Genomic DNA, 21,286 nt, shown 5'->3' on the forward strand with positions numbered 1-21,286 from the left:
ATGGGCTAATGAATTATTTGGAAGCAATGAGAGCTCTTCATGGAATACGCCTGCTTTCCGAGAGTCCGTGTTTATTTGACTTCATTTGCCAAAGTAAGTATTGTTCTACCAATAGTAGCTACCATAAGGAGGACCAGCAGAGGCGTTTACGTTCCCATTAGACAACCTGCAGGTGATGATAAACAACACACCAAGGTCTCTGGCAGGAATCCAGTAAGTGCGGTCAACATAAAAACGCCATCTGCTCCCCGGTTTCAAACCATAAATAATTGTTCCATAGCAACGAAGGCCTTTAGGGCTAAGTCTTTTGACTAAGCTTTTGGAGAGGGAGGCCAACAGGATTCCTAAAGCTCCCAACGGGCAGAGGAAGCCCCCCAGGAGCAAGGCTCCCCAGCTGCCCCCCAGGGCCCGTCCTCACCCGCAGCCACCTCTCCTTCCAACCCTGTGACCAAGCGGCAGCACTCATGGAGCTGGAAACCTACTTCCTTTACTTGCCTATGCTCTCCTCTGCATAGGAGTTGTAATGAGAAGTGAAATAGTCAAAAAGGCTTTGTGGAGAAGCCAAGCAGGCGAGTGTAGACCCTGCACCACTGGGAGTTTTCTTGACCCGGACACATCCTCCTCTCATCTAGTGTGCACATCCGACACACATGCAGCCTTCAAATCAAGTTAGACATTTAATTTTAGCCTGTAGAAAATGTACTTAAATACTTTAAAAGGCATGATTTGGAAGTTACCTCTAAGTAACCTGAAACCCAGTATGTTATACAGGTTACTCACAAGCAGCAAACATCAAACCACCCTGTCTCTGAAAGCACTGCCAGGGAACACCTCTGAACTACTAACTTTTCTGGGGGTTAAATATCTGGACTTGAAGTAATGTGAAGCTATGCTAGCAGAATGATTTAAAGATAGTTCTCTGTATTACAGTTCCTTACCTATGAACTTTGACAGGAGACTACAGAATTGCAGGATTAGATTCTAATTAGTTAACATATATTTATATCTGTTATGTATATGAAAACGCTTCAAGCCTGTGTAACTGCCAGACAACAGTGATGCCCTTTGAGATGTGAGTGAGTGATGGCGTCTCCTTGTAAGGACCGCCCATTACTGATGGGCACACATTCAATTTCCCCGAACTCCAAACTTGAAGGTGGCCCTCAATGAGGTTAATTTAAGTATCTAACAATGGTAATTAAACGTTTAGACTGAGTCACACATCTCCTGAACTGAGTTTCTATATAATAATAGCAGCTAAACATGACAGCACTATTCCCAGCGCTCTGTATTAACTCATTTAACCCTCGCACACCCTGAAAGGTTGGCACTGCTGGTGTCCCTAACTTACAGATGAAGAAGCTGTAGCACAGGGAGGTTACAGAGCTCAGCCCAGATCACACAGTCAGTAAGTGGCAGGGCCAGGGTTCGAGTCCAGGTCGCCCAGCTTCCCAGCTGGTGCCCACCTCCTGACACCCCAAGTTTACTTGGTGCCTGTGAAGCAGGCCGCCCTGTGCTGATCAGGTACAGCACAGAGTGAGTCAATTCAAGTTAAACTTGTTTTCGGCCTCTGCAGTGGCTTGAACCTGAACCACGGCCTCTCCATGGTCAGCTTCACGCTGGAGTTAGGCAACTTGTCCCCGTCGGATGGGGAGCGCTGAAGGACGGGGCCTAGGCTTTATCCCGGGACGCCCCTCTGAAAGCAACAGTGTTTTACATTCATAAAAATGCACACACAAAGAGCGTTTATTTAATAGTCTATCCTGCCAACTGGAGACTCCAGAAGCTGGTATCCTGAAAACAAAAGAAGCTGCTGAAGGCGCAGCTGTGAAATATTCCAACTGTTGGAATAAGACTGAACAGCGTAACATACACCTTTGGGATTCTGCATAGTTCTCCAATTTCACATTTTAGATGAATACAACTTTCCCACCTCTAATTTTAACTCCGGGGTGCAGATTTTATTATCAAACATTTCAGTATTAGCAAACATCATCCACTAAAGGGGGTTACCCCGATTTTTTTCCAAAGGACGTCCTTGACTCCAGCCAAAGCTTTTAAAAACAATGAAGTACACTGATTTGTGTTTGTTCCTAACGCAAATAAACTCGTGAGTCCATAGTGATCACTGCTTTTCAAAAAGACACTTTAAAGATGATTTCTACCAGGTTACCTTGAGCTGGAAGTAAAATGCAAGTCATCACTGTCGTCGCTATACTTTTTTCTTGGTTTCGCTGGGATTGGCGTTTCCTGTTCAATGGTCTGCAAATCTGAAGTCACTGAATGTGAAATACCACTGGAGAAAATAGAGAATAAAATAGAAAAGAATAATATTAGTTCACGAGGACACTTGCGTGTTCACCGAAGAACGAATCTTTTTTTTTTTTTTGGCCTCGCTGCGCAGCTTCTGGGATCTTAGTTCCCTGACCGGGGATCGAACCGCGGGCCCCCAGCAGCGGAAGTGTGGAGTCCTAACCTCTGGACCGCCAGGGAATTCCCATGAATGTTTTAATTTACACTCTCAATAAAAATATACTTACTAGTGGGGTTAAAAACATGAGCAATAAAAAAATATTGTTTTGGTGTAAGCATTGAAAAATACTGGACTTTAGTGAGGCCTGTAACTAATTATACAAAATACAGTCACATATATCAGTTATGTTTATGGCATCCACTTAATGACAAGTCAGACCGATTTCCTTTTACCTAAGAATCAAATTTGGAATTTTTCATGCTATAGTGAACACCGCTGTCCCTCGGCTTCTGAGGGGGATTGCTTCCAGGACCCCAGCAGATAAAAAAAATCCACAGTATTCCTTTGTACTTTAAATCATCTCTAGATTACTAATAACACCTAAGACAATGTAAATGCTACGTAAATAATTGCAAATACAATGTAAATACCATGTAAATAGTTGCCCCTAAGAGTGGTATATGCAGCAAATTCAAGTTTTGCTTTTTAGAACTTTCTGGAATCCCCCCCCCCAAACATTTTCAATCCCCAGTTGGTTGAATCTGCAAATGCAGAACCTGTGGGTACAGAGGGCTGCGGGCGGACTGTATTAGAGCAAAGCAAAACAACTGAAGAAAGTGAGTAATGAGAAAACAGTTCTGAAGTTGAAATTAACAAGGAAAATCCGTTCATGATTAGCAAACTAGTTTAAATTCTGAAATCCAAGAAAGCAGAGTCTTACATACCTTCTGCAGTTTCCAAATCCCATGCCAAGTCTCTCTGATTCCACCTTCTTTTTGCCACTCATGTTCATCTTTTCATCTTTCTTCATCTGAATATTAAGATCTTTATAGGCTAATCGTAATGACGACACACTGCCAGAAAAACCAAATGCTCCTTAACTTAGCTTTAATTCTTGTTCTTGAGTTAAACTACGAAGAACATTAAACATATCACTCTACTTGTAGCTTCATGCTGCTTTCCATAATTAACGATTATGAAGGCAAGTTGGCATTTTTTGGGGGGTAAAGGTCTTTTTTGAGTAGATGCTCAAGAAACTCTGAATGACTTTACAGATACTTTTTGGTTGCTGCTGGACTTACACTGCTGTTCTAGTTTATATCACTTATTATCATGTCATAACGTGATGTATACTGAAATTATCTCTCTAAAGGATAGTAAAAAGCAGAATTTCTTACTTGGACCAATATTTTACTATACTTCAACATTACATATCAAACGTACAAGGTTAGTCTCGTTGGTCTGCTCTGGTTTAAGATAAAAAATATATACAAGGGCTTCCCTGGTGGCGCAGTGGTTGAGACTCCACCTGCCAATGCAGGGGACACGGGTTCGTGCCCTGGTCCAGGAAGATCCCACACGCCGCAGAGCAGATGGGCCCGTGAGCCATGGCCGCTGAGCCTGCGCGTCCGGAGCCTGTGCTCCGCAACGGGAGAGGCCACAGCAGTGAGATGCCCACAAACCGCAAAAAAAAAAAAAAAAAAAAAAAAAAAAAAAAATATATATATATATATATATATATATATATATATATATATATACACAAATTTGACTTAACAAATAGATAAATTAAGAAGGGATTACTTCACTGCAAAAGGTTTCTTCAGTTTACAAGAAAATTTCCTGTAGGGTCTCTTTATGTAATCAGGCTCTGAGAGCATTTAAAATGGAGTTATCTCCAGTAATACCACTTCTGGGCATATATTTGGAGAAAACCATAATTTGAAAAGATACATGCACCCCAACGTTCATTGAAGCACTATTTACAATAGCCAGGGCATGGAAGCAACCTAAATGTCCATCAACAGAGGAATAGATAGAGAAGATGTATATATATACACACACACACACACACACACACACACACACACACACACACACACACAATGGAATACTATTCAGCCATAAAAAAGAACAAAATAATGCCATTTGCAGCAACATGGATGGAGCTAGAAATTGTCATACTGAGTGAAGTAAGTCAGACAGAGAAAGACAAATATCATATGATATAGCTTATACGTGGAATCTAAAAAAAGGGTACAAATGAACTTATCTACAAAACAGAAATAGAGTTACAGATGTAGAAAACAAACTTACGGTTACCAGGGGTTAAGGAGCAGGGAGGGATAAACTGGGAGACTGGGACTGACGTATACACAGTACTATATATAAAATAGATAACGAATAAGGACCTACTGTAGAGCACAGGGAACTCTACTCAATACTCTGTAATGGCCTATATGGGAAAAGAATCTAAACAAGAGTGGATAGATGTATATGTATAACTGATTCACTTTGCTGTACACCTAAAACTAACACAACATTGTAAACCAGCTACACTCCGATAAAAACTAAAAAAAAAAAAGAAAAAAAAATCGGAGTTGTCATTTCTCAGCCAATAGTTTCCTCTGCACCACCAGCCGGATACTCACCGCGTATCTCTCAAATATTTGTGACAAATAATGCACCCAGGTGAGAAATGACGAACGAAACGCTGTCTCTCACTCTCAGATTTCCAAACATGCTATAAATACTTAATTTTTCATAAAGAAAACCAGGCCTATATTAACAATTACAAGAGTAAATTATCATATTAGTAAAATAGCAACAAAATTTCAGGGCCTTGAAAAATGATATACCTACCTTATCAGGATTTCTAAGCTACCATCCATTTTATAAAATTGTATAAAACGTCACGAATTCCTTGTAAGAAAGGCACTGTATAAATTCCATAATGATATAAATACATTTCTCTGTAGTAAAAGGGAATGACGACAGAATATCTTACTAGGAAAAAATCACCTTGCTTTTGCTGTGAGTCAAGCAGGATTTCTGTTTTGTTTTCATCTGGCAGTTGGTTTTCTTTACTATTATTCCTACAGATCAGGTAATGGTAACATACCCACTTTATTACTTGGAAAATATAATATACTCTTTCAAGTATAAATTTTGGAGGAAAACAATAGATCTGTTTAAAATCAGTAGAACTGTGGTAACAGAGTCTTCTGGAGATGAATGGATAGGGATGGTATGAGATGGGGAAGTTTTCCTTCTTGGGGTACTTGACGTACGATTGGGTCTATCCTCCTTTAAAAGTGTGCACTTTTAACAGCCGGGCCCTGGAAGCACTAATGGAATAAGGAAGCCAGGACTCCAAGCTTCTCAGACCCGCAGAAGCCCTTCCAGTACCAGCTCAGCTCAGGGGAGGGCTGGCCAGACACTCAGGTCAGCAAGAGAGCAGCTCCAGCGGCATCACGGTATCTTCCTACTCTTTCTACCAACTGCGCACACAGACGCCTCTGAGGATGGGCCCAGAGGCCGCCAGGCGAGGCTCAGGCTACTGCATGGATCGTTTAGTTTCGCGGTCCGACAACACAAGAAACGATACCGCTCCTGAGAGCTAATTGAACTGAAGTAACTTTATTTACAGCCATTAAAACAATGAACGTGCAGGGCTTCCCTGGTAGCGCGGTGGTTGAGAGTCCGCCTGCCGATGCAGGGGACACGGGTTCGTGCCCCGGTCCGGGAAGATCCCACATGCCGCGGAGCGGCTGGGCCCGTGAGCCATGGCCGCTGAGCCTGCGCGTCCGGAGCCTGTGCTCCGCAACGGGAGAGGCCACAACAGTGAGAGGCCCGCGTACCGCGAAAAAAAAAAAAAAAGTGAACTTGCAGAAGACTAACATCAAGCTTGGGCACTTCCTCATAGCTGGCACAGCGCTAGTTTGGTGAAACTGAGCTGTGATGTGTCTGAGCGGCAGGACGGTGATTAGGGCATGGTGGTGCAGCTGTTCTGAACAAGGCCATGAAAGGGGTCAAACTAGGTTCCCAAGTCCAGTTCATAAATACCCCATGATCTGCATCTTTGCTTTTATGCTGTACTGAATGGTCCTAATGAAAGAGACACGTTGAGGCTGGTGTTGTTTCTAGTAGTAACATGCTAGTTTCTGTCCACCTGACCTACAGGAAGGGAGCTGCTGCTTCCTGTATTCCATGTCTCCTGTTCTGATCAGGCGGGGATTTCACACGTTCTCTGGGAAAACCTCAGGCACAAGCAATCTGGACAGAGCCTGCTTTCAAACATACCCATATTTTTTTTAAACTATTTTCTTAAATTTTTTTTATTTATTTATTTTTGGCTGCATTGGGTCTTCGTTGCTGTGTGTGGGCTCTCTCTAGTTGTGGTGAGCGGGGGCTACTCTTTGTTGCGGTGCGCGGGCTTCTCATTGCGGTGGCTTCTCTTGTTGCGGAGCACGGGCTCTAGGCGCGCGGGCTTCAGTAGTTGTGTCTCACGGGCTCTAGAGTGCAGGCTCAGTAGTTGTGGCTCGCGGGCTCTAGAGCACAGGCCCAGTAGTTGTGGCGCACGGGCTTAGTTGCTCCGCGGCATGTGGGATCTTCCCGGACCAGGGCTCGAACCCGTGTCCACTGCACTGGCAGGTGGACTCCTAACCACTTCACCACCAGGGAAGTCCCAACCATACTCAGATTTAACCTTCCCCCTTGCCCAGTGTCAAAAAGCCTAGCTAAGTCAGAGAGACATCAAAGTGAAGTCTGTGAGAACTCAGAGCAAACCTCACAAAGAGCATTTCAGGTCACATTTTACCCAAATACAGTTTAGTGCTGCCCCCTACGTTCTGTGAGTTAAAGGACAGTGAGGAATAACTAGCAATTTCAAATTATCCGGCTTATCGTATGGTCCTCTGAGCATCAATAGCAAGAAATGACACTGGTTGAGCACTTACTATGTGCCAGGCACTGTTCGATGCACTTTAATGAGAATTAACTAAAGGAATCCGCAAAACAACCTCATAAAGTATTTTCTTCGTTAGGCAGCCTGTAGTAATTAACTCAAGCTAAAACAGATGCACGTGAAAATAAGAGAAAACACCATATAAATAAAATAAACATGCATACAAAACAGGACTCCAAGTCGCCTTTCCTCTCTTCTCTCCTTACCGTCCTCTATGCCCAGTCACGGGCACTTTCCAGATGGCCATGTGTCCCTTCTGTTCTCAACACAAATGAAAACCTCCCAGGAACCTTAAGTATCTACCTAAAACAAGTCTCCAGTCTGGCCTACTGGCCTCCAGTTTTTTCCCGTTCCTTCTGTCCTGGATATCGCCACCAAACGCACTTTCCAAAGCACACCCCTTCTTCACAGCACTCCCCTCAGATGTGATGTAAAACTGCCCGCCTGACTTCAGGGCGATCCCCAGCATCATTGCAACGTCCCCAATCCAGGAAGGACCCCAGTGCCACCGCCTGGATTCCCTCTTCTTCATTCTCTTAGGCTCTTCCTTCTCCCCCGGCCCCGTGCCAAGTCTGACTCTGAGACTCCTTCAAGATCCAGCCTCAAAAGCTCTGCAGATGCCACCATACCCACAACCTTCCATCACACAATTAGAACTTAGTCACCCAGTTCAACGGGGCTTCACCTTATAAACACCTTTTTTCATTACTGAGATATAGTTCACATACCATAAAATCCCCCTTTCTAAAGTACACAGTTCAGTTGAGCATATTCACAAGGCTGCCACCGTCAGCACTATCTAATTCCAGAACATTTTCATCACCCCCAGAAGAAACCCCCGCCCATTAGCGGTCACACCGCCTTCTCTCCCCTGCCCCCAGCCCCTGGCAACCACTAGTCTGCCTTCTGTCTCTGGATTTGCCTAATTTGGACATTCCATTTCTAAGGGATCATACAATATGCGGTCTTCTGTGTCCAGTTTCTTTGTTAGCATAAACATTTTAAGATTTATCCATGCTGCGGCACGTGTCAGTACTTTATTCCTTTTTATGGCCGAATAATATTTTATTGTACGGACATACACGTTTTGTTTATCCATTCCCTACCTGATGGACATTTGTGTTATTTCTACTTTTTGGCTATAGGGATTAATGCTGCTATGAACACATGTACAAGTTCTGGTGTGGCTACACGGGCCTATTTTAATTTCTCTGAGAATATACTGAGGGGTGGAACTGCTGGGTCATGTGGTAACTACCACCAGCAAAGCACGAGGGCTCCCGTTTCTCTGCATTCTTGCCAGCACTTGCTGTCTGTCTTCTTGATTACAGCTACCTTGAGCGAAGTGGCATCTTCCTGGGGCTCTGACTTGCATTTCCCTGATGACGGACGATGCTGAGCGTCCTTCCTGCGTAAGTACCTCCTGAGCGCTTCTGTCTCTCCCTCCCCGCGACCCCATCCCAATCCTGTCTGCACAGCTTCAACCGGAAATGGCGACTGCCTCCTTCTCCCCTGGTCTCTCCCCTTCTAACCTACACGTCCATGCAGTTTTCGTTATCATAAAACTGAATTTTGCATTATCCTCCTCACACACATATGTAAGAATAAATGGCATTTGGAAAGCATATCTCAGAAACATATTACTATGACCCAATCAAACTTACATCGATTCTTCCTTAGGTGCCGCCCTGGCCAGAAGGTCTTCCTGTTCCTTCATTTTATCTACAGCTTGGGCTTGCTTTTCAATTTCATTAAAGCACGTATTCGTCAGTTTCTGGGCTCCCAAACTTCCTTTTTTGGCCCCAAGCTAGAAGATACAGTATAAGATTACATTCTACCCAAACTGTTTGAAAACGTTTGCAACAAAAGCTAACATTTATCGAGGGTTATTACTTGGTCCTCACGACTCTATGAGGCCAGCACTGTCTCCATCCCCGGGTGATGGATGAGGACCTGAAGCTCCTGCCAGTTAAGTGACTCAACCAAGATCCCACAGCCGGCAAGTGATGAGGTCGGGACTCAAAGCCCGCACCTGCCTCCAGAGCAGGGGCTCTGAAAGGAATCACGGCATCGCAACATTCAACCAATGACAACCCGCCCAGCCTCACCAGACAGCACTGCTTTTAGAACCGTAACCATGACAGAAACTCCCAGGGAGCCTCTGTTGATTTTTTTTCAGAATTTTGTCATTGACAGAGAAATGTTAAACACTCGTTCTAGAAAATCTTCACTAAGTATAACATCCCCTCATTGAACAAAACAAGCTCTTTATCAAAGCCACATTCATTATGATATGGCTCAAAATAAAAGGAAAATGACAAACGTGGCTTTTCTGAGTGCATGAGCCATTTTAGAGCTGAACTACCAGATATTTTATACATAATACTCACTCCTCTTTTAGCGTGATTTGGTTTCTTTTTTATGATAGAGGAAACCTCTGTCAAAAAATAAAAAGTAGAAAGTCAGACCAATGGAAATATATAATTTCAGTGTATATTTTCAGTGTATTTTTTAAAATTCTAAGATACTGTATTTTATTATTTAAGAGACTATAACATTTTCCACATTAGTTTGTCATCCAGAAGTATACGAGTGTGCTTTACATGAACAGAGCTTTATCAAAATAGAGTCCTCAGTATTTCCACGTAGTATCCAAACTCAGAGATTACATATGTTCTTGGGACACCACACTGAAGAGAAATAAAGAGACTGAGTTTGCCCCATTCACTATTTTCTTCAGGAGCATTTCATATTACATTAGAACAAACCCTCCTATTAATCTCTACTCTTCAACAAATTTCAAAATTGTTTTAAAGCAGAAAGTTAGCCAGGCATTATGTATACAACTAAAGCAGTGAAGCGCCTTCCACTCTGATTTATGTTATCATATTAACCAATAAGAAATATAAAACACTCTATTATTTTGGTAGCATTACATCCTAAATTGCACAAAAATATATGATGCTTTTAGATAACGTTTCTTAAAAATTGTTTTCTGGGTAAATTTTAATCATAGATTACATATTCTGTGTTTAGAATTATGTAAAAGAGACCCAGTAAGAATAAAAATTATTTTCTTACAAAGTGAGAATGTGCTTTAACAGGAAAAAGACAGCATAAAACCACAAACAACAAAGATTAAAACTTTTAGTCCTAATGAGGGAATAAACTCACTACATTTCAAGTATGAAAAAGCCATCCATGGAAATCCTCCTTTTCATCACTTTCTTTTAGATTTGTACTGCGGTAGTCACATAATCTGCTCCCAATCTCCTACAAGTCTATTATAAATACATGACGAAAATATCTGGAACATTTCTAATAGTTTAGTTATTTTTCACCAAAGCAGTTGCTGTCCAATTAATACACTGTAATATGCACTAATTTCAGATTGTATTTCCCCGATAATGAAAAATTAGAAATGAAGTTCATCTACAATAAAATCAGAAAGACAAGCAAATGCTAAGAGTTCTTGAGTAGCTAGGAATGACTTGGCTGTTCTGACCTCTGCTTATGCTGGGACATAAACCAGCAAATCAAAAGCATCAAGAGCAACCTTCGCCGGGTACAGAGGCTGCTGCATTTCACAGTCACCAAGCTGGCCGAAACAGAAGAGCATTTCTGCTTAAATAAATCTCATTACATTTGAAGTTCTAGGCAGAATGTAAAGACAGGATTCCTTATTTTCTTAGTTAATCTCACTCTCTAAATCCCAATACAGGGTAGCACATACCACCTAGAGCAGCCTTTGTTGGTGCATTAAGACCTTCCACACTTGGTCCTTGTTCTGGTCCACCTGAAAGTTGAAAATATTGATATTAACGCAGAATATAGACTCATCAAATGTGCTTTTGAATATATAATACACTCAACTTGCTCAGTACTACGAATCTTATCCAATTCTGTCAATGACTGTCTTTTCTTTTTAGCTCCGTATTCTATTTTATCATTTTAAGAATTTTAAAAGTCCATTAAAACAGAAGTATATTTTGTATCCAGTTGCTTTGTAGAATAAAAATGTTATTGGTCTCCCTAATTAATATCATTTGGAATTCTACCTTATGGTCCAGTGTTTTATTTTACTTTATTTATTTATTTATTTATTTGGTTGCGATGGGTCTTAGTTGCGGCATGTGGGCTCCTTAGGTGTGGCATGAGAACTCTTAGTTGAGGCACGCATGTGGCATCTAGTTCCCCGACCAGGGATGGAACCCGGGCCCTCTGCATTGGGAGCACGGAGTCTTAGCCACTGCGTCACCAGGGAAGTCCCATGGACTGGTGTTTTAAAGTAAACTCTTCTGAGGGACTTCCTTGGTGGTCCAGTAGTTAAGAATCCGCCTCCAGTTTGCAGGGCAGAAATAGAGACACAGATGTAGAGAACAAACGTATGGACACCAAGGGGGGAAAGTGGGGGGCCAGGGGGTGGTGGTGGTGGTGGTGGGATGAACTGGGAGATTGGGATTGACATGTATACACTAATATGTATAAAATGGATGACTAACAAGAACCTGCTGTATAAAAAAATAAATAAAATTCAAAAATTCAAAAAAAAAAAAAGAAAAAGAATCTGTCTGCCAATGCAGGGGACATGGGTTCGAGCCTGGTCTGGGAAGATCCCACATGCCACGGAGCAACTAAGCCCATGCACCTGCGCTCTAGAGCCCGCGAGCCACAACTACTGAGCCCGAGTGCCACAACTACTGAGCCCATGCTCCGCAACAAGAGAAGCCACCGCAATGAGAAGCCCGTGCACCGCAACGAAGAGTAGCCCCCGCTCGCTGCAACTAGAGAAAGCCCGCGCGCAGCAACAAAGACTCAATGCAGCCAAAAATAAATAAATTAATTAATTAATTTTAAAAAATGCTTTATAAAGTAAACTGTTCTGAGATACCAAGTACATATGTGGACTATACACCCAATATATGTTAACATTTGGAAATTCTAATACCAATTATATCAGTGACAGAAACCTAAATTTTCAGTTGCCGAGAAATCTGCTCTGTTTGCTAGTTGATCTAAACAAAACGATTCTGGTTAGGAACTGTATTAAAATTTTTATTTTAAAAATGTTATTTTAATTTAATTTTATTTATTACGTTAAAAATGGATAAACAACATGTAATATATCCATGCAGTGGACTATTATTTGGCCATAAAAAGAAATGAAATACTGATACATGCTACAACATGGATGAACCTTGAAAACATTATGCTAAGCACAAGAAGCCAGTCACAAAAGACCACACAGAGTATGATTCCATATATATGAAATGTCCAGACTAGGCAGATCCTTAGAGACAGAAAGCGGGCTAGTGGTTGCCAGGGGCTGGGACAAGGAAAGAATGGAGAGTGACTATTAGTGGGTAGGGGTTTCTCTCTGGGCTGCTGAAAATGTTCTGAAATTAGATAGTACTGATGGTAGCACAACCTTGTGAATATACTAGAAACCACTGAATTGCATACTTTAAAGGGTGACTCTTATGGCGTGCAAATTATATCTCAATAAAGCTATTCTAAAAAAAATAGCAGGCCCAACAGTGGTTTACAGTAAACTCAAGTATTTTATTTTTATACATTTTTTAAAAGGTAAACTCTAGTTAAGGCATTTAAATAGGCAAAAGCAGAATGAGTGAGAATAATGCCAATTTGTAGAAAGAGAACTGATTCTACATTTATTGATTACTTACTCTGGGCCAGGAACTGCTCCGGGCACTGTAGGAACAGCAGTGAATAACAACACAGAAGCAGAGCATTGCAGGCCCCATATTCTATTTGTTAAAATTCTTCTGTTCTCTCATTTTCACTGCGTGACCCTTACATTTAATTGAGACTGTACCTTGCAACCGATGCTAACACATGAAATTCTGGGTTAAGCCTTGAGACGACAAGTCTCCCTAACTAACCACAGCTTAAGAAAAGTTCTAGATGGAGAAGAGAGAGGAAAGTGTTGTTGCAGGTGCAAAAGGAGGCAGGATTCCAAACAGTAAAACCTTTTAGGGGAAATTCATCAGCTAGGGACGCAGCTTCTGAGAGATTTCCAAGAAAACATCTTGGTCTGCATTCAGTTCCCTTAGCTTTCTGTTAGTAAACAAACGGAGACATCTGAACTTCAGAGGTTACTAAACCTCCCGTGGCAGGTAACCTTCAATCTCAGAAGGTGTTTTACGCTAATAAATTGTAAGAGTTAGAATATTCACATTAGGGGGCTTCCCTGATGGTGCAGCGGTTAGGAATCCATCTGCCAATGCAGGGGACACAGGTTCGATCCCTGGTCCGGGAAGATCCCACGTGCCGCGGAGCAACTAAGCCCATGCGCCACAACTAGTGAGCCTGCAAGCCACAACTACTGAAGCCCGGGAGCCACAACTACTGAGCCTTTGCTCTAGAGCCCGTGTGCCACAACTACTGAGCCTACGTGACACAACTACTGAAGCCCGCGTGCCTAGAGCCAGTGCTCCACAACAAGAGAAGCCACCGCAATGAGAAGCCCGTGCACCGCAACGAAGAGCAGCCCCCACTCGCTGCAACTAGAGAGAGCCCGCGCGCAGCAACAAAGACCCAACGCAGCCAAAAATCAATAAAATAAAATGAAATTTAAAAAAAACCCCAAACTGTAGCAAGTTGAAAGTAAAAATCCTCAGTAATTTCATTCTCCAGTGAACAATTTGGTGTTAACTGTGTGTGTGATTTGGGTTCTCTTTTTTATAAAAATGAGATCATATTCTGTGTTCAGTAATCTTTTCTCCCCACTTTATAACTGACCATGGGCATCTTTCCCTAGCAAATGCAAGATTCTCATTTTCTAGTAGTTCCACAGATGCCAGTGAAGCACAGGACAGCACTACAGGGCGGGTCTCAGCACTACCTTCATTGTTTGCTGGAGGAGCGTCCACGTTCCCTGGTGTTAAAGAAGATGGTTCTGGTTGTGCTGATGTCCACCCTGTGCCGCTCACCTGAAGCAAGGGGAGAAAAGTCGTTACCAGCTAAGCAAGAAAAGTCATAAAAAACAAATAACGGGGGAAAAACCTAGTAATTTAAACAGTCACCTTCCTACCTGGATTAGTGGGAAGGAAGGATAAGATATTAAAATATACCTGTTCTTAAGTCTCTGTTTCCATGCTCAAATTCCTTATTTCTCCTCCTTTTCTTTAAATAAAAATTTTATTACGCAATAATTTCAGACTTACACAAAAGTTGCAAAGATAAAAGCTTCTTTAGACTCTTCACCCAGCTTCCTCTGATGTTAAAATACCCAGGGTACATTTATCAAAGCGAAGAGTCATCGCTGGTACAGTATTCGCTAAACTCCAGACTTTATTTGGGTTTCACCAGTTTTCCCACCAGTGTCTCTTTTCTGTTCCAGGACCCAGTCAGGACCCCACGCTGCATTCGTCACGTCTCCGCAGTCTGCTCTGCTTTGTGACAGTTTCTCAGTCTTTCCTTGCTTTTCAGGACCTTGAAACTTTTGAAGGGTACTGATAGGTATTTTGTAGAATGCCCCTCACTTTGAGTTTGTCTGATGTTTTCTTGTGATTAGACTAGGTCTGGGGGAAGAACAGCAGAGAGGAGGTGCCCCCTCAGTGCCTCATGTCAACACGACTGTGCACTAGTGATGCCAATCTTTTTCACTTGGTTAGGCTGGCGCCTGGCAGTCTTTTCCCTGTAAAGTTACCGGTTTCTCCTTTCCATCCTCTAGTCCTGGGAAGCGTCACTAAGTCCAGTCCACATGCAAGGCGAGGGGGGTTAAGCCCCACCTCCAGAAGGGTGGAGAGGTATATGCATGGTTTGGAATTTTCTGTAAGGAAGACTGTCCTTTCCCTCCATTTCTTTATGCAATCATCCACTTATATTAGTATGGATATTTATTTATTCTTTGGATTATAGTCCAATACTATCATTATTTTGTTGTTCAAATCGTTCCAGCTCTGACCACCGGCACCTCTTCCAGGTTGGTTCCCGAGTCCTTCAGACATGTCCTCGTCCATTCCCCCTGCCCGGCCTCCTAGCACTTCCTTTCTTCTAGCACCGTAGGGCGCTCCAGGCTTATCTGCCGCAGCAGCCCCAGTCCTAGAATCGGCCATCTCTCCAAAGGCAGCCCTGGGTCCTTCCATTGGAAAACAGCATTTAGAAACCAAGGTGTGGGTGCTGGGTGTGCCTGTTGTCCTGGGGTGTCACTGTCTCTAGGCCTCTCAGTGGACAGAGCTAGGTCATATATCTGTGTGTACTAACCCGTGTGTACACACGTATCTGCAATTAGTTCTCCATCATGTGTATGTGTGTGTGCGTGTGCATACAGATACATAAAGACAGAGAGACACTAAAATGAACATGAATTCATACTAATATCTCCAACTCTAATCCACACCAAACTGTTCATCTCTCTCCTCTTTTTAGCCCATCATTTCTATTGCTAACATTTCTCAGCTACTAATCATGGATATTCTGTATCTAGTTCTATATTAAACAGTAGCAGCAGATCATGACAGCACACGCTTCTCTTTTGTTTTCTGTTCCCATCTTTTTTGATAACTATTTCTGGTAACTACTGATTCTGTCAAAGATAACATGTACATAATGTGCAAATTATAATAGCAAAAAAAAATCAAGGTTTAGCAAGGTATACAACTTTACATAACTTTTTCTTGAAAATCAGTTAAAGGACTGAGTAGCAGTTAAGCAAACGGGGGCCCCTCCCCATCGGGACTGGAAGATGCAGGGCAGCTAACAGAACATCTGGGGCTATAAGCAGGGGCCGCGTACATTTCCTTAAAGGGCCAGTTAGTAAATACTTCAGGCTTTGCAGGCCTCACATCCCTGATCTAAGCGACTGGGGAAAATGCACAGAGGGACCATGGATTGTCGTTACTACTCCTATCGGAATACGAAGATGAGGTTAATGAAACGGCACTTGTTGAAGGCTTCCTCTGCTCTGGGTACCAGCTACTTTTACCTGTGTTAACGCATTTCATTCTCACAATAGCCTTGAGATATGTTCTACGTACACAGCTAAATAGGGACAATGAGATTCAAACCGCTCTTAAAATCTGGGTTAAAAAAGCAACAACAACGGGCTTCCCTGGTGGCGCAGTGGTTGAGAGTCCGCCTGCCGATGCAGGGGACACGGGTTCGTGCCCCGGTCCGGGAAGATCCCACATGCCGCGGAGCGGCTGGGCCCGTGAGCCATGGCCGCTGAGCCTGCGCGTCCGGAGCCTGTGCTCCGCAATGGGAGAGGCCACAACAGTGAGAGGCCCGTGTACTGCAAAAAAACCAAAAAAAACCCCCAAAAAACACAAAAAACTGTCTTCATCTTTTGTCAGTTCCAAAGCTCTGAACTGCACTGGGGAGACCCCTAGTAAGACGTCCTCAAGCCTCCCTCGAAGCTGGGTATAGGGCACGGGACTGAATTCTAGCCAGCAGGCTATGAGCAGAAGTGACGTGTGCTACCTCTAGATTGTAAAAGGATGGGGCGCTTGCTTTCCCGAATGTCTGTCCTCCTCCCGCTGGCTGGGAAAGGTCATGAACTGGAGCAGCCACTCTGCACCCTGAGGGAGGAGCCGCACAGTGAGAAGAGCAAAATCCATACCCGGTCAGCCCTGGACGGCCCACCTCTGCACTGCTGGTGGGAAATGAACTCCTACCTTATTCCAGGCCTGACTGCATTTCAGGGCTGTTTGCTACAGCAGCTTAGCCTACATCCTAACTGAAACATTTAAAATATATGCCCTTTATAACTTTACTGCTGATAACTTTAGTTATGCCTTAGAAGCACACATGAAAATTACGTGAAGCGTAACACATACCTCAGGAGAAGCGTGAGAGGCAAAAAAATCTTCCTCCTTTGGTGGAGGGGACAAAGGTGGAACCACACAGCTATCAAGCCACAGCTGGAACAAAAACACATGCAGCGCTCAGCATTTCACTTGCTTCAAAGTGTTTATTTAATGCTCTTCACTCCCTTTCTGGAGGCCTGTCTGCTAAAGATTTGTACTTTCCATTATTGTAAAGTCAGGGCCCCTGAGCACATTTTAGTAACACATCAATCCAGTAACTTCTGCCACCAGACCCTGTGGAAGGCAATCGCCAGCTCCCCAAGCCATTTCCGGAAAGGAAAGAGCCAGGGCTTCACGTCTAAGGGCAGGTTCCAAAGTACAGTCAACCCCCATCATTTGTGGAAAAGCAAAGAGCCAGGGCTTCACGTCTAAGGGCGGGTTCCAAAGTACAGTCAACCCCCATCATTTGTGGATTCCACGTCTGCGAATTTGTCTACATGCTACAATTGACTTGTGACCCCAAATCTGCCGTCTTGCACGGACACACGCAGAGCAGCAGAGAATCTGTCACCCCAGGTGCACGTTCCCAGCTGAGGTGGAACAAGGCGACGCTCTGCTTCCTTGTTTCGGCTCCTGCTGTAAACACGGGTCCCTTTTGCGGGCTGTTTACTGACACGCTTTCCACATTTTCGTGCTTTTTGTTGGTGGACCCATTGTTTACAATGGTCCCGAGCACGGTGCTGAAGCGCCACCTCGCGTTCCTAAGCACAGGGATGCAGTTAGCTGAGTGTCATTCAGCTCGAGCCGCGATGCCCCTGGCCGCCAGCTCAGTGTCAGTGAGTCAACAATACACACTAAAGAAGGTGTCTTTAAACAGAAACACAGGTAAAATAAGGTTAGTGTTGATCAGCTGACAAAGGTGGTGCTGCAGGACTCTCGTGCAGTGTTCAAAGCAAACTTACCAAGCAGGACCGTGAATAGTAAGAATCCACTACACGCTGTTTCCTTGTAAGAGAAGCCGGCTAGCGAGTTTTACTGTTTGGGGTAAAAACTACTTTTTCTACTGAAACAAATGTTCCTCTGAAGGAGACCCCCCCCCCCACAACCCGCTGTGCTTACGTCAGTGCCGTGCTTCCGGGTTGCCTGGGAGGCCAGCACCTTGATTCTCTCCCTATAAAGCTGGGCAGCGCGACTGTTGTACTTGGCATTGGTGTCGTTGGTGTCACACCCGTGTTGATGGAAAAAGGAAGACTGCAAAGGAAAGTAGGCGGGTTAACAGCATCGCTGCATTAAATCTAACGTGGTGATCAAAAACGTTACTGCATGCTATGAAGGACTTTTTTGAAAATACTAGTGAAAACCAAAATAATTTAAACCATGAAAAATTTTTATAAAATTTTTCCTTGTAAAAGGGGTAATACCTTCCACAGATGTAACATTAACATTCTGGTAAAAGTGGACATGAGACGTGCCTCACAAGACAAAATAACTGGCCCTTCCTTGCTCCACTAAGCCACCTCCTGCTCCACTAAGCCACCTCCATCATCCTGAGTGCTATTTGGGGGAACGCTTTCCACTCGGGACTACTTTTAATTTGAGGAACCCACTTTAGTGTAGATTCCACTAAACTGGAATTTTTTTTCTTTTTTTCTTTGTACCTATATGAGATGATTTTTTTTTTTTTGGCTCTGCTGTGCAGCGTGTGGGATCTCAGTTCCCCGATCAGGGACTGAACCCGGGTCACAGCAGTGAAAGCCCGGGATCGTAACCACTAGGCCACCAGGGGGCTCCCTACATTGGAATTTTTGACGAGTCAGGAGCCACGCTAACCTCCTTGTCGAGCACTATTTCTTCATCAGCGGAGACCACAGCATAGGCAAGGTGATGAAACAGATGTTTAGACAATTAGAGGACACTGCTTTCAACCACCTCTGATCTATGTACAGACAATGAATTACAGTATTCATATCTTAATTGAAGCAGGTGTTCTAAAAGCCTGCATGAGGGATCCTCTTATTAACTCAATGGGATGAGTAACAGTAGGGAGCACCCACATGTACTAGGTCTTGTCTGGTCCTTTGTGGGCACCATCCTGTCAAATCCTCGTGGCCAGACTCTCAGGGAAACTGAAGCAGAGAGTTTCAACAACTTGCTCAACGTCACACAGACAAGCGAGGGGCAGAGCTGGCACTCAAACCCAGGCAGGATGGTTTCAATCCCACTGCTTGAGCTGAAGGACCACTGACTGACCTGCCTCACCCCATCCGCCCCATCTCCACTGGCTGAGACGAGGAAGCCGCTCTCTGGAGTTGGTGGGGGACTCTGCAGCCTAGGAGGGTTTAGTTTTAGTTTTAGTTTTATAAAACTAACAAGGACAGATACTATCAAGCCCACAGTATTAAGTTGAGGAACAAGTTTGTGGACATAATGAAAATGGGTATGGGTTTCTAATAACATGCTTGAAATACTTAAGGCACGCATTCTCAACAGGGGCAAAAATGGTTTCCTGGAAAGCGGGAAAAAAAAAAATCTTAGTTATTACAATGGTTTGTAGCCTTCCAAAGATCACCCTTACCTGACAAAATCATATTCCTTAGTATTTAATTTCTCTCACTAGGGAAAACTAAATCCAACTTAGATTTAAAATAAGTTCATCTATTAATTCAATTTTCCTGCTTAAGGAACAATAATGAAAAAACGCTGAGATACGCTGGTCCAGGGGAGTCTGGGTATTTTGAAGACTACTATTTTAGATTTACTGTTTTAATTTTAAATATTTAATTGATGCTAGACATAATTTTTATTTGAAATGTAGACAAATTTGATTTCCAATACTTTGAATGTTTAATGGTACGTCTAAGGGAATTCTATTTACTCAACCTATATCATTTTGGCATAAAAACACGATGGTATTTTATATAAAGGATGATTTTGCTGGCTAGATTTATAAGGCTGACAGTTTAGCGTTCTAGAAATCAGATATACTGAATTTGTAAATGAAGTTTAAAATGTGTGAGGATCCTTAACTAGGTTTGTCAATGGGGTTAAGGAAATTTGCTCTTTTAAAATTATAAATTAATTGAACACTTAAAAAGTTATTTTTTACACAGAAATTACTAAGTTTATAAATTGATACATGATATTTATAAACTGTAATTGAAGATTTGGAAAACAGGTTCTTTAATCTGTAGATTTAATAAATTAAATAAAATTCAGGTAAAAGAAGCTAGAAGCATTCCATCTGAGTACAAAAGTCACCCTCAGATACTAAAGAACTGTATTATCACAAAGAAGTCTCCCAATTCCTCTATGCCATCACTTCCTGGTTTAATTTTCTTCAAATCACTTACCACCACCTTTTACTTTGCTTATTTACTGCTTTACTTGCTCTCTGTCTCTGCCTGTAAGGGCGGGGTCTCATCTGTCTTGTTCATCACTGTATCCTAGCCCAGAGCTTCGTGTTTATTAGGTTTTGAATAGATTTCTGGATAAACAAGCGAGCTGGGTCGTCCAGCTCCTAAGCCCATGTCTTCCCGAGGTCCGACAGGGCCTCCCAAACTCTTACATGGAAACGTTAAACTTCTTCACTAGTGCAACACATATTTATACAAGAAGAAAACAACAAGTCTGAAATGAACTTACTGCAGTAGCATTTCCTCCAACTTGCATGCATCGCAATTGAAACCAAGACCAGTTAGAATCCAACTCTGTAGATCTAAATGGAAAAAATATTCTTAAATGTTAATACTGTTCTTCCCCATAATCAAGCCACTAAACTTCTGAGGATAAGCTTTCCTCGATCTTCCGGATCCTGAAGAATTCTAAGTTTGTGTTAACGGTGACACAGGCTTCCAGGGTGCTAGGACTCCAGGGTGCACAATAGTTGGCACAAGCCACTCCTGGCCCCTCTCACCCTTCCTAGAAGCCAAGGCTCCAAAAAATAGATGTACTGTTTGGATTTTTTTCAGGTTGGCTATCGATTTGTCCAGTGTGACCCCTAACAGGAGCCTGGAGGGTGCTCACAGTCTTACCATCAAGTAGAAGGGAGTCTCAAGGTCACTCAACATCACCACCACCAGGGAGCGGAGGAAACTCAGGTTTTAGTGCTGCTTAAGTGAAAACTGCAAGTGCCTCCTATCCCCCACCGACACCTTATGCCCTACTTACCTATAACCTAAGATCAAATCAGAGCAAGAAAAAGGCAATAATTGTAGTCCCTAACAAAAGTAATTCACCAAGTGATCACCGTAAAGCAAGATATGACTGCGCGACAATATTAGAAATCTTTCTACTGAA

The 21,286-nt window shown here is 43.0% G+C and overlaps 1 protein-coding gene across 2 annotated transcripts in view; it reads right to left on the reverse strand.

Annotated features, from left to right (window-relative positions):
• Positions 1 to 21,286, reverse strand: part of ARFGAP3 (ARF GTPase activating protein 3) — a 54,621-nt gene that overhangs the window by 19,978 nt on the left and 13,357 nt on the right. Inside the window, exons 3-11 of one of the 2 annotated variants that reach the window (XM_060025790.1) lie at positions 20,633 to 20,705; positions 18,110 to 18,241; positions 17,021 to 17,104; positions 14,086 to 14,173; positions 10,957 to 11,016; positions 9,611 to 9,657; positions 8,885 to 9,027; positions 3,199 to 3,327; positions 2,174 to 2,296 (exon numbers count right to left, since the gene is read on the reverse strand). In XM_060025790.1, the coding sequence (XP_059881773.1) occupies positions 2,174 to 2,296; positions 3,199 to 3,327; positions 8,885 to 9,027; positions 9,611 to 9,657; positions 10,957 to 11,016; positions 14,086 to 14,173; positions 17,021 to 17,104; positions 18,110 to 18,241; positions 20,633 to 20,705 (879 nt within the window). Of the gene's footprint in view, positions 1 to 2,173; positions 2,297 to 3,198; positions 3,328 to 8,884; positions 9,028 to 9,610; positions 9,658 to 10,953; positions 11,017 to 14,085; positions 14,174 to 17,020; positions 17,105 to 18,109; positions 18,242 to 20,632; positions 20,706 to 21,286 lie in introns of both variants that reach the window. The other variant, XM_060025789.1, reaches the window with a different exon arrangement.

This window comes from Delphinus delphis, chromosome 11, assembly GCF_949987515.2.
Source record: "Delphinus delphis chromosome 11, mDelDel1.2, whole genome shotgun sequence".
Taxonomy (NCBI): domain Eukaryota; kingdom Metazoa; phylum Chordata; class Mammalia; order Artiodactyla; family Delphinidae; genus Delphinus; species Delphinus delphis.